This window comes from Microcaecilia unicolor, chromosome 9 (genome assembly GCF_901765095.1).
Source record: "Microcaecilia unicolor chromosome 9, aMicUni1.1, whole genome shotgun sequence".
Classification (NCBI taxonomy): domain Eukaryota; kingdom Metazoa; phylum Chordata; class Amphibia; order Gymnophiona; family Siphonopidae; genus Microcaecilia; species Microcaecilia unicolor.
Window position 1 is genome coordinate 3,470,527 of NC_044039.1, and position 12,082 is coordinate 3,482,608.

Sequence of the window (12,082 nt, forward strand, 5' to 3'; positions counted from 1 at the left end):
AGCTCTGAGAGGACGTGAGCTCTCCTGGTAATGCTGAGAGATATAAAAGGGTCATGGATTTAATATTCTGTGGTTTGCATTTATTATATGCAGGTACTTTTCCTCAGGGGCGTAGCCAGGCAGCAGATTTTGGGTGGACCTAGGCAAGAAATGGGTGGGCACCAAGTGTTTTCCCCCTCCCCCCCAAAAAATATCTAAGCTGGTGGGAAAATGTTTCTCTCCACCTTGGCAGTCTGCAGCAGGCATGCGCTGAAAACTGAGCATTCACAGGTGCCAGTAATGTGGAGCACACCATATTCATTACCATCAGGGGGAAGTCTTCAGCTAGTAGAGCTTGGAATCCCCATCAGCTACTGCTAAACATGTGCTACTGTTGGGTGGGCCTGAGCCCTAAGTGGGTGGGCCCTGGCTCACCCAGGCCCACCTGTGGCTACGCCACTGCTTTTCCTATCCCTAGTGGGCTCACAATCTAAGTTTTTGTACCTGGGACAATAGAGGGTTGAGTGACTTGCCCAGGGTCACAAGGAGCTGCACTAGGAATTGAACCCAGTTCCCCAGCCCACTGCACTAACCATTAAGCTACTCCTCCAGAGGTGTAGACCAGGAGGGTTCCAAACTTGCAGGAAGTAAGTTCATATTGGACACAGGAAGTCTGGGAAATATAGTGAGGAAGTGATGGTCTGGAAAATCTTAACGTTATAGGTGAAGGTAATTGAACACCTGAAACTAATGGGCAACCTGCAGAAATGAATGAAAAGCCAGAAAAGAAGTAGGGGAAAAAGACAGGATAGGCAGCAAGAGGAATATAAAACGGGATGGTTATGTTTAGTGGTCAAACTTTGAAGTGAGTGAGGTAGGAGATTGATGCAAACAGTTTTACAAGTTTTATTAGTGAGTTATGGAGTTGTCCAGTGTTTTTCTGTGAAAGCTTCTGATTAGAAGCCATAGTGAAGCATCCATCTGGTAAATTAATATACCTGGTCAGAAGCCTGGGGAAAAGACAAGCTAGAGAGGTAATCTCACTTGCCTAGATTAACATTGTGCCAGAGGGCTGAAGAGTGGCTGGGAAAGTTACTGCCCAGGGTGAAGTATTTTTCTGATAGCAGCGTTGAAAGTTTAAGGTCTGCTCTGCAGAGAGACAAGCCGAGAGCTTCAGTCAGCAAAACTGAGAGGCTAACCATTACGGAGGTCAGTGCCCCTCCCCTGAGGGGCTGTATGTATGTTAATGAAAAAATTATGATTTAAAAACTCAAGCATCAAAAGTTTGTAAATAAAACAAGTAAACAGGAAAGCCTTGCTTCACAAATGGAAAAGGGAGGAGGGGGGGGGGGGGGGAACTATGCTGATTTCATGCCAGAGGGAGTGGCCTTTTCCATCTGGCTGGAAAGACATGTTGAACCTTTCTGGTGCTTCAATAAAGAATTTCTGATCATCTCCTCCTGGTTCACAAGTCACTTTGTCAACCTCTACTCCTTTTGTTGCACCTGTGGCATCTGGCTACAGAGAACATTCTTGCAATTTGATTAAAAAAAAAGTTGGGAAAAGTCTAACACATCTTGCAGTACAAGGGCAATATCTGGAGGTTGAAGAGAATTACTGGCAAATCGTACACATAAAGACCCACTATGGCCCATCCAGTCCTGCCCCAATGTTTCTCATGGATTGCATGACCTTTTGAAAACCAAAAATGGAAGTTCACAAACCATAAGAATATAAGAATAACCAGACTGGGTCAGACCAAAGGTCCATCTAGTCCAGTATTCTGCTTCCAACAGTGGCCAACCCAGGTTTCAAGCACCTGGCAGGACCCTGAAAAGTTGATTCCATGATACCTACCCCCCAGGGATAAGCAATGGCTTTCCTCAATTCTATGGACTTTTCCTCCAGGAACTTGTCCAAACTTTTTTTTTTAAACCCAGTTATGCTAACAGCTATTGTCACATTCTTTGGCAATGAGTTCCAGAGCTTAACTATACGTTGAGTGAAAAAATATTTTCTCTTATTTGTTTTTAGCCAGCTGTGTGTGACATGATGTACCCATACCAAGGGCCATGCGTTCTGAAACTATTCATTTGGTGATCTAGAAACCCAGTCCTTCGGAATGTGAAGGTCAAGTGGTTAAAAGCAGGAGCGGTAATGAGGAATTTTTAATCTCTAGAAAATTAATTTCAGCTCTTTGTTTTCTTCATTCTCTTGGTGACAATATTTCGAGTTTTGAAAGCTTTTCCTACCTACTCCCCTGATTATGAGTGCTGCTGTGCAGAACTTCAGCTGAGCCCTGTACACATGTCATACTGTCATGCTGATGCAATGTACGCAGTCACAAACAAAAGAAGAACCAATTACTACTTGATGAAACTGCAGAACGAGACAGTAGAGAAGACCAGAAGCAACAAATGGTGTAAAGCTGGATTTATGAGATGTTTTCTAAAAAGACACATGACACGGGCCGTGTTTTGGCTTGTATGGCCTGCCTCAGGAGTCTGCGTATATATATTACAGCATTCTAAAACACCTCAAGAGCCTTGTAGGCCTTGAATCTACTAAACGTGTAAGAGACAGTCCCTGCTGGACAGAGCTTACAATTTAATCAAGACAAACATGACAAGGGATAAGGGAATTACTTAAGGAGGGAATGATAAAAACATGGGTACTGACCAAGCGAGTAAGGGTTCGGAGGTAAAAGCAGCATCAAAAATGTGGACTTTTAGCCTAGATTTGAAGACGGCCAGAGATGGAGCTTGACGTACCGGCTCTGGAAGTCTATTCCAGGCATATGGTGCAGCAAGATAAAAGGAACGGAGTCTGGAGTTAGCGGTGGAGGAGAAGGGTGCAGATAAGAGAGATTTACCCAGTGAACGGAATTCCCGGGGAGGAATGTAGGGAGAGATGAGAGTGGAGAGGTGCTGAGGAGCTGCAGAGTGAATGCACTAATAGGTCAATAAGAGGAGTTTGAACTGTATGCGGAAACGGATAGGAAGCCAGTGAAGTGACTTGAGGAGAGGGCTAATATGAGCATAATGACACTGGCGGAATATTAGTCGTGCAGCAGAATTTTGAACAGATTGAAGGAGAGAGATGGCTTAGTGGGAGACCTGTGAGAAGCAAGTTGCAATAGTCTAAGCATGAGGTGACAAGACTGTGATTTAGGGTTTGGGTAGCGTGCTCTGAAAGGACAGGGCGATTTTTGATGATATCAGTGGGAGCTTGCTTCCTCATTCCTGCCACTCTGCTGTTGTTGGTTTGAAACAGCAGAGCCTGTTCTCACTTTTCAAACCTGCCACAATGCCAACAAGGCTTTGGTGCCCTTCTGCTTTGCCACCCTGATCTAATGCTCGCTGGCTTGTCCCTGAAGGCAACGATGTCTAGTACAGATAGCCTTAGAAAAAGCAAAGTTTTCCGTGAGCAGTAGCAGTTTTGCAGGTAGTTAGTCAAGCGTGGTAAATGTGCACCCAGAGTACTGGAAAAGAATTTACAGAGTATCCCTGAGGGATTTACAGCTGCGGCCAGCTACAGATGAAAATTCTTGGGCTCATCCCAAATTTCTTTGCCAGGTACTTTTTCCACTGCTGAAAGTTGAATTAGCTGCCTCACAAGATGAGTTATTTTTGTAAGTCTTTAGGAGGATCGAAGTTTACAGTTCCATCCTTCCCCCATTTTCTACACACAGTCCGGTGGAGTGTCTCCGAAAATGAAGCAGTTCAGGAAACAGAAAACAAGAAAACTAAGACAGAACAGAAGAGCTCTGAGAACAAGCATCCCCCCCCCCCCCCCCTCAGCCACTCCGAACACTTGTGACCACAATTATTTCAAACCTGTTCACAATTACCTAGAACGAGGTTCTTGCACACTACTTGACCTGCACGTGTACACATTCTGCACTTCCGTGGTTTGCAGCTGCCTTACTGGGGGTTTTGCTTTCCAGTATATATTTTGCTTTTCATGTCAAGTTCGTTTCTCTAGTGCTAAAGAAAGGCCTATAGTGAAACTGCAGCAACCCCTGGGCATTTTAGAATCCCTTTGTTACTCAGTGCGGTCTTCGAAGCATCATTTAGTGGGTTCCTGCTAACCACAAGTCAGTGCTTCTCAGTCCTCTCCTGGAGACTCAACTAGCATTGGGGTTTGAGGATCACCACAAAGAAAATAGATGAGATAAAGTGTAGGTATACTGGAGACCCATTGTATGCAAATCTGCTTCATGCATATTCATCGTGGTCATCCTGAAAACCAAAACAGCTAGTTGAGTCTCCAGGATAGGGCTAGGGTGTGGGCATTTTCAACAGGAGCAGAAGCAGCCTTGAAAAGTTCAAAGCAAGCATCAGAATGTCTGGGCCCAATGGCTCCAGTCCCTGCTTTGGTACTACTTGTCCCTACCGTGGCCCACAAGCACAAGATGGCAGAGCGCTGTGTTGTACAGTTTTTTTAGCAGGGCAATACTACCTGCTGCTACTTGAAACGCGGACACAGAGTGGACCTCAACTCACCTTCATCTGTTTGACAGTGTACCGCATCGTCCCAAAGGGTCCATCCTTCATTAACTTCTTGCCCACCACTCTGGCCCGGATTACTGTTGCGGAGAAAAGAAACACAGGGTTAGCATCAGATCTTACAGTCTTTCACACACACAAAGCGGAGGAACGATCAGTCCCTACGTGCGTCAGCAAGAGATAGTCCAGGGAGTAGGACAGAAAGACGCTTCCAAAAAACCCTTTTTCTCTTGGTGTTTAGCTGATAGATATTTCACCTGTGTCCAAATACTTTGGATCTACTTTATCCATTTGAAGTTGTATGAGATCTTGGAAACATTGCTCACCTCTTTATAACCAACATCACGAGACTCCTGAAGCAGCTGTTTTGACACAGAAACACAACAGCTGTGTCGAGTCATTTTGAGTTGTTCCAATAAAGATCACCTTTTTGCACTGGTGTCATCCTTGTTTTTTTGGAAGAGTCTTTCTACCCTACTCCCTGGACTCTCTCTTACAATCTTTCGGCCTTGCTAAATCTTGCCCTGCGTGAGTCTTTCCACTGTCGTAAACCATCTCATTCTGATACAAAATAAATGATTTGGAAGGATTCCCAATTCAGCAGAAAACTAACGGTCTGCACACTGTATTGAATGGAACATAGAACTGAGACCTGCTCAACTTTCTCTCTCAACTGAAAAGGTTTTTAACCAGTTCATCACCTGTGCATCAGGCAATGAAGAAGAAAAAAGGGGGAAAGGTGCCTCACGTAAACATGAACAGCAAAACAAAAGAGTGAGGCGGACTTGGGAAGGACATCAAAGTGTAAAAGTCTTTATTGTAAAAGGCATAAAACCGACCTGACATGGCCGTGTTTCGGCACAAAAGGCATTCATTACATCACTGGCTTATCGGCAAGACATTGTTCGCATCACAGAGTGTTTTTTCCACTTGGGACCTGGATTTTGAGATCTTCCTTTAGTCGTTTTTTCATCATAATATAACAGATTTGTTTGACCCCTGAGGCAGGCCTTCTGTGCCGAAACACGGCCGTGTCGGGTCGGTTTTATGCCTTTTACAATAAAGACGTACACTTTGATGTCTTTTCCGAGTCCACCTCATTCTTTTGTTTTGCTGATCAGGCAATGCCCACCATATCCCTGAAGGCAGCTTTTCTGAACAAGGCTAGTTCTGTGCAATTTACAAGTAATTATTATTATTATTGTAGCATTTGTATCCCACATTTTCCCACCAATTTGCAGGCTCAATGTGGCTTACATTTGCCATAATGGCTGTTGCCATTTCCGGGTAGCAGAATTACAAATGGTATTGTATTAAGGTGCAAACGTACATGGTAACATACATTGAACATAGCATAAATGGAATAGGTCATGGTATATATATATACCATGTGCGTACGTATATGGTAAAGGAGAATACATTATGGCATTGCAAGAAGGTTCCTGAGTAATAAATTGGTTGTAATCTACATTAGGTCAATGACTATAGAGAGATCCTGTTTGACATAAGGTTTAGGGTGGTATTGCTTGTCATGTAATAAGGTTACGGTGTTGTAAGGATCGTGTGTAGTGTTATTCTTTAGTATTTAAGATGGATGTTTATGGTATGCCTTCTTGAAGAGATCTGTTTTCATTAGTCTTCAGAAGATGGTTAGGTCTTGCGTTGTTTTTATGGCCTTCGGTAGTGCATTCCATAGCTGCGTGCAGATGTATGAGAAGCTGGTCGCGTATGTAGATTTATATTTCAGTCCTTTATTTACTACTACTACTACTAATCAGTGGCGTAGGAAGGGGGGGCGGTCCGCCCCGGGTGCATGCCGCTGGGGGGGGGGGTGTCGGCTCCGCTGGTTCCCTGCTTCCCCTGCCCCGGAACAGGTTACTTCCTGTTCTGGGGCACAGAGAGCAGGGAACCAGCGAAGCCAACGCAGCTCCCAGCAACGTGCTCTCGGGGCGGATCGGCGTTCCCGCCCGCCCCCCCTCGCTTTCGTATGGCAGTAAGAATGCACTCCCGGGGGGGTGCGTCATGCTGCACCCGGGGGGGGGGGTGCACAGCGGCGACCTGCCCCGGGTGTCAGCCGCCCTCGCTACGGCACTGCTACTAATCATTTCTATAGCATTACTAGACATAGGCAGCACTGCACACATTATATGCAGGTACTTTCTCTGTCCCTAGAGGGCAGCACTGTACACATTATATGCAGGTACTTTCTCTGTCCCTAGAGGGCAGCACTGTACACATTATTTGCAGGTACTTTCTCTGTCCCTAGAGGGCAGCACTGTACACATTATTTGCAGGTACTTTCTCTGTCCCTAGAGGGCAGCGCTGTACACATTATATGCAGGTACTTTCTCTGTCCCTAGAGGGCAGCGCTGTACACATTATATGCAGGTACTTTCTCTGTCCCTAGAGGGCAGCGCTGTACACATTATATGCAGGTACTTTCTCTGTCCCTAGAAGGCAGCGCTGTACACATTATATGCAGGTACTTTCTCTGTCCCTAGAGGGCAGCGCTGTACACATTATATGCAGGTACTTTCTCTGTCCCTAGAGGGCAGCGCTGTATACATTATATGCAGGTTCTTTCTCTGTCTCTAGAGGGCAGCGCTGTACACATTATATGCAGGTACTTTCTCTGTCCCTAGAGGGCAGCGCTGAACACATTATATGCAGGTACTTTCTCTGTCCTAGAGGGCAGCGCTGTATACATTATATGCAGGTACTTTCTCTGTCCCTAGAGGGCAGCGCTGTACACATTATATGCAGGTACTTTCTCTGTCCCTAGAGGGCTCACAATCTAAGTTTTTGTACCTGGGGCAATGGAGGGTTAAGTGACTTGCCCAAGGTCACAAGGAGCTGCAGTGGATCCCATTTGAATGAATCTACACTCAGGAGAACCGTTTGCCAAAGTCGGTGAGCAGCACCTGTATCAGGAGATGCCACCAGGCTCAGCTCCTCTCCGTGTGCCACTTCTCACCCTAGGAAGGCGCCTGATCCTGGTTTGTCTGAATATGGATTTAAGTGGTTGGAATTAAGTTGCTGCTCAGGAAATGCCGCAGCCAGGAAAAAGCAAAAAAAACCCCAAAAATATCTGGCACCTTCGTATTTACAAAAACAAAAGCCAGGCTCTGTGTCTCTCTGTAGCAAGTCCAACTGCAGAAGCAACTAAATATATTGTTTCTGCACTGAATTAATCCAGACTGAAGCCCAAACTGGGAGAGATGGGTTTCCTGTTATGCAACCGTGAAGCCCAGACTCGGTGCATCTGATGTTGACAGCTCTCTGGGAACAGCCTGCAGTGGTCGGGGAGTTAATTCTAGTCCTGGCTCTGCTCCCAACACCCTTGGGGATCAGTCTCAGAAAAACAGGAGGGTCCGGGGTCCACTGAGAGAGCAGCACAGATGGGCAGTAACATTTAATTGGATTGTAGCTCTGGTGTGTTTTAATGCAGTAGTAAAGGGAGGGGGGAACCACTTCTTCATCCCTATTTCCCATCCAATGTCAGCACAGCTGAGTCATTGCAGTACAGGATTGGCTATCACCACACCCCATTGACCAATCACAACGTCAACTTTTAGCCACCACTGGCCAAGCCCATATTTAGAATTTTTAAAGCAGTCATGCCCTCGGCCACATTCACGTGAAAGAATTTATGTCCACGTGTCGGGGCTTTGTGAATGTTTTTGCTCACTTAGTCTTCTGCTCAGCTACTGGAACATGGGCAGGATTTTAAGGTTTCTCGGCGAGAAAAAGAACACGGTTCTTAATAAACAACTAGTCACTACATGGCTGAATTGTCCAATAAAACTATCCTCTGCCCGACCATGACAAGTGTCTTACAGGGCTACAATTTGATCAGTTTGTCTTTAATGGACGTTAGGAGCAGACCCTCTCCTGTCCCCTCAGGCACCTGGTCACCTATATACACAGCACCTTGAGTTTTGTTTTCTTGTCTGAGGACCCTGAGATAACTGCATGAGATCCTGAAATCATACCCAGTAACAACATTAATGATACACGCTGCCCAGCTTAGAGCAATTCACAGTCTTTCTCACACCCAAATTGGAGAAATCCACCGTGAAAACTGGGCTCCTTAAATGTAGCTAGAAATCTGAGCTTACATAGTAACATAGTAACATAGTAGATGACGGCAGAAAAAGACCTGCACGGTCCATCTAGTCTGCCCACGATAAACTCATATGTGTATACCTTACCTTGATTTGTACCTGTCTTTTTCAGGCACAGACCGTATAAATCTGTGCAGCAGTATTTCCCGCCTCCCAACCACCAGTCCCGCCTCCCATCACCGGCACCGGCACAGACCCCGTATAAAAATCTGCCCTCCCCCATCCTAGCCTCTCAACCACCAACCCCTCTTCCCCCTGCCACCCAATTTCAGCTAAGCTTCTGTGGATCCATTCCTTCTGCACAGGATTCCTTTATGCCTGTCCCACGCATGCTTGAATTCCGTTACCGTTTTCATCTCCACCACCTCCCGCGGGAGGGCGTTCCAAGCGTTCACCACCCTCTCCGTGAAGAAATACTTCCTGACATCTTTCCTGAGTCTGCCCCCCTTCAATCTCATTTCATGTCCTCTCGTTCTACCGCCTTCCCATCTCCGGAAAAGATTCGTTTGCGGATTAATACCTTTCAAATATTTGAACGTCTGTATCATATCACCCCTGTTCCTCCTTTCCTCCAGAGTATACATGTTCAGGTCAGCAAGTCTCTCTTCATACGTCTTGGAACGCAACTCCCATACCATCCTCGTAGCTTTTCTTTGCACCGCTTCCATTTTTTTAACATCCTTCGCAAGGTACGGCCTCCAAAACTGAACACAATACTCCAGGTGGGGCCTCACCAACGTCTTATACAGGGGCATTAAAACCTCCTTTTTTCTGCTGGTCACACCTCTCTCTATACAGCCTAGCAACCTTCTCGCTACAGCCACCGCCTTGTCGCACTGTTTCATCGCCTTCAGGTCCTCAGATACTATCACCCCAAGATCCCTCTCCCCGTCCGTGCCTATCAGGCTCTCCCCACCTAACACATACGCCTCCCTTGGATTTCTACTCCCTAAGTGCATCACTTTGCATTTCTTCGCATTGAATTTTAATTGCCAAACGTTAGACCATTCTTCCAGCTTCTTCAGATCTTTTTTCATGCTTTCCACTCCCTCCGGGGTGTCCACTCTGTTGCAAATCTTGGTGTCATCCGCAAAAAGGCAAACTTTACCTTGTAACTCTTCTGCAATGTCACTCACAAATATATTGAACAGAATGGGCCCCAGCACCGATCCCTGAGGCACTCCACTACTCACCTTTCCCTCCTCCGAGCGAACTCCATTCACTACCACCCTCTGGCGTCTGCCCGTCAACCAGTTCCTAATCCAGTTCACCACTTCGGGTCCTATCTTCAGACCTTCTAGTTTATTCAAGAGCCTCCTGTGGGGAACCGTGTCAAAAGCCTTGCTGAAATCTAAGTAGATGACGTCCATAGCATGTCCTTGATTTAATTCTCCCGTCACCCAGTCAAAGAATTCAATGAGATTCGTTTGGCACGACTTCCCTTTGGCGCCTGATCCTGGTTTGTCACAGTAGTGATCAGTACCAGAACACCATTACAAAATTTCAGTTACATCACTATTTTGGGGTGAGTGTTAAAACATGGAGCTGGAGAAAAGGTTCAGTTGGGATGTGTCTGCACAGCATGTATCAGTGGTTCCCAGCCTGTAGGTCGTGTCTCCCAACTGGGGTCATGAGTGAAATTCCTGTGGATTTTAAAAGCACATAAGTAATGCCACACTGGGAAAAGACCAAGGGTCCATCGAGCCCAGCATCCTGTCCACGACAGCGGCCAATCCAGGCCAAGGGCACCTGGCGAGCTTCCCAAACGTACAAACGTTCTATACATGTTGTTCCTGGAATTGTGGATTTTTCCCAAGTCCATTTAGTAGTGGTTTATGGACTTGTTCTTTAGGAAACCGTTTAACCCCTTTTTAAACACATACACAGGTACATGGAGCATCATGTTGTCACCTGACGAACACCAAGTCCACCGTTGAACTTCATCACATGTACCCAATGTCTCAGAAGAAAAGCACATGGCAGGGAGCTTGGTGTCTTAAAATTACCCTCCCCATTGCCCCTACCATCAGCCCAGTCTGTAAATACATCTCTTGCTGGCCTGGTCCCTCCACTGCAGCTATGATCAATACCACCAGCCAAGCCAGAAACACAGTGCTCCTGCAGGGTCTCCTGCCTTCACAATCTGCACCAATGTCAAAAAGGACTGCTGATGAGCTGAAGCCAAGGCATCCTATTCTCTGATCATCAGCCAAGAAGGATGAGTTTGAACACAGGAACTGGCAAGGAATGGGGGGATGGTAGAGAGCGGGAATGTGCCTGTATGGGGGTCAAAGAAGGGATAAGCTTAGGTGAAGGGCAAATGAGATATACAGGAAAATCAGCTTGAAGAGTTAGGGGGGGGGGGGTCTAAAGATCGGCTGGCTGATATCATCTCGAGAAGAGGGTGAGATTTTTGGAGTGGAACATTGCCTTCCTACCTCCACCCCCTAACTGCTTTGGTTATCAGGGGTTACGTGGGTTTAAGAGCTAAAGCTTGCAGAGCCCTGGTCTGTGCTGACTCAGTTGTGATATATTTGTGCAGGAGCTGAAACAACCCCTCTCTCTACTGTAGTGTCAGCACAACACAGGTTAGAACAGACCCACCCAACCTAGCTTTACCCCAAGAAAAATCAGAACTATAAACCACATGAGGCAAAACCAAGCCTGGGGTGAGGTGGCCACCCTGTCCATTACAAGGGTAAGAGCTGTGGCTGGGATGGGGACCTTCCTCCCTCCCTCTCAAGTGCCATGGGAGGGTTTCAAGAGGTCTCTAGTCCCTGGTGATATGTCAACACTGCACTGAGTTTTAAAAATTACAATTTGTGGTCGGTGCACAGACATTATTTGCAGTGCAAAATTTTCAGCCGACAGCAGGTCTTCCCAAGAGAAGCTGCATAACTTTATGTACAGACAGACAGCAGGTTGCGGTGACTTATGGAGGTTATCGTGTATGTTCAATGTTACTGAACTGTCATCAGACCTCGTCTCCTTCACCTGCAATGGGACAGGGAGACTCCAAGCTATAGCACAGTCAGATTTTAATGCTCCCCATCTGGTGAAATCAGTTTAAATCCAATAACATTGAGCCACCTTCAGTCTTCGATTGCATCTTGTAAGGATTCGCAGAATTCAAAGCCTTTTCTCTGCCCCTAAGAAGCTCGACAAAACAGGCCCTTAAGGATGATTATACATGTTGGGGGCCACTGAGGGTGGGGCTAAATAAATTGCTACCTGGGAGAGAGAATGATTCTTTTCCTTAGTACTTTAGGGTTGCAAATGGTTTATTGGCCCCAAGAAGCTGTTGGTGGCCCTGTGTCTGCCGTGCAAACAGTCTGGTCTTGTTTCTGCAGCTCCAGCGAGTTCAACACCCCACCTGCTGCTCTCTCAGGGGTCCCGTTACAGCACAGTCACAACCCCTGAGAAACTTCATCCCACACAAGTGGTCTCCAGACAAACCCTCTGAAGTGGTGC

At 46.3% G+C, this 12,082-nt stretch overlaps 2 protein-coding genes across 3 annotated transcripts in view; one reads left to right on the top strand and one right to left on the bottom strand.

Moving 5' to 3' along the window:
- The window catches only part of SYN3 (synapsin III), a 198,976-nt gene that overhangs the window by 55,363 nt on the left and 131,531 nt on the right, over nt 1–12,082 (top strand). The gene's annotated exons all lie outside the window — the stretch shown is intronic.
- Nucleotides 1–12,082, bottom strand: part of TIMP3 (TIMP metallopeptidase inhibitor 3) — a 44,567-nt gene that overhangs the window by 7,836 nt on the left and 24,649 nt on the right. Inside the window, exon 2 of the mRNA XM_030215176.1 lies at nt 4,485–4,567. Within this exon, the coding sequence (XP_030071036.1) occupies nt 4,485–4,567 (83 nt within the window). The remainder of the gene's footprint in view (nt 1–4,484; nt 4,568–12,082) is intronic.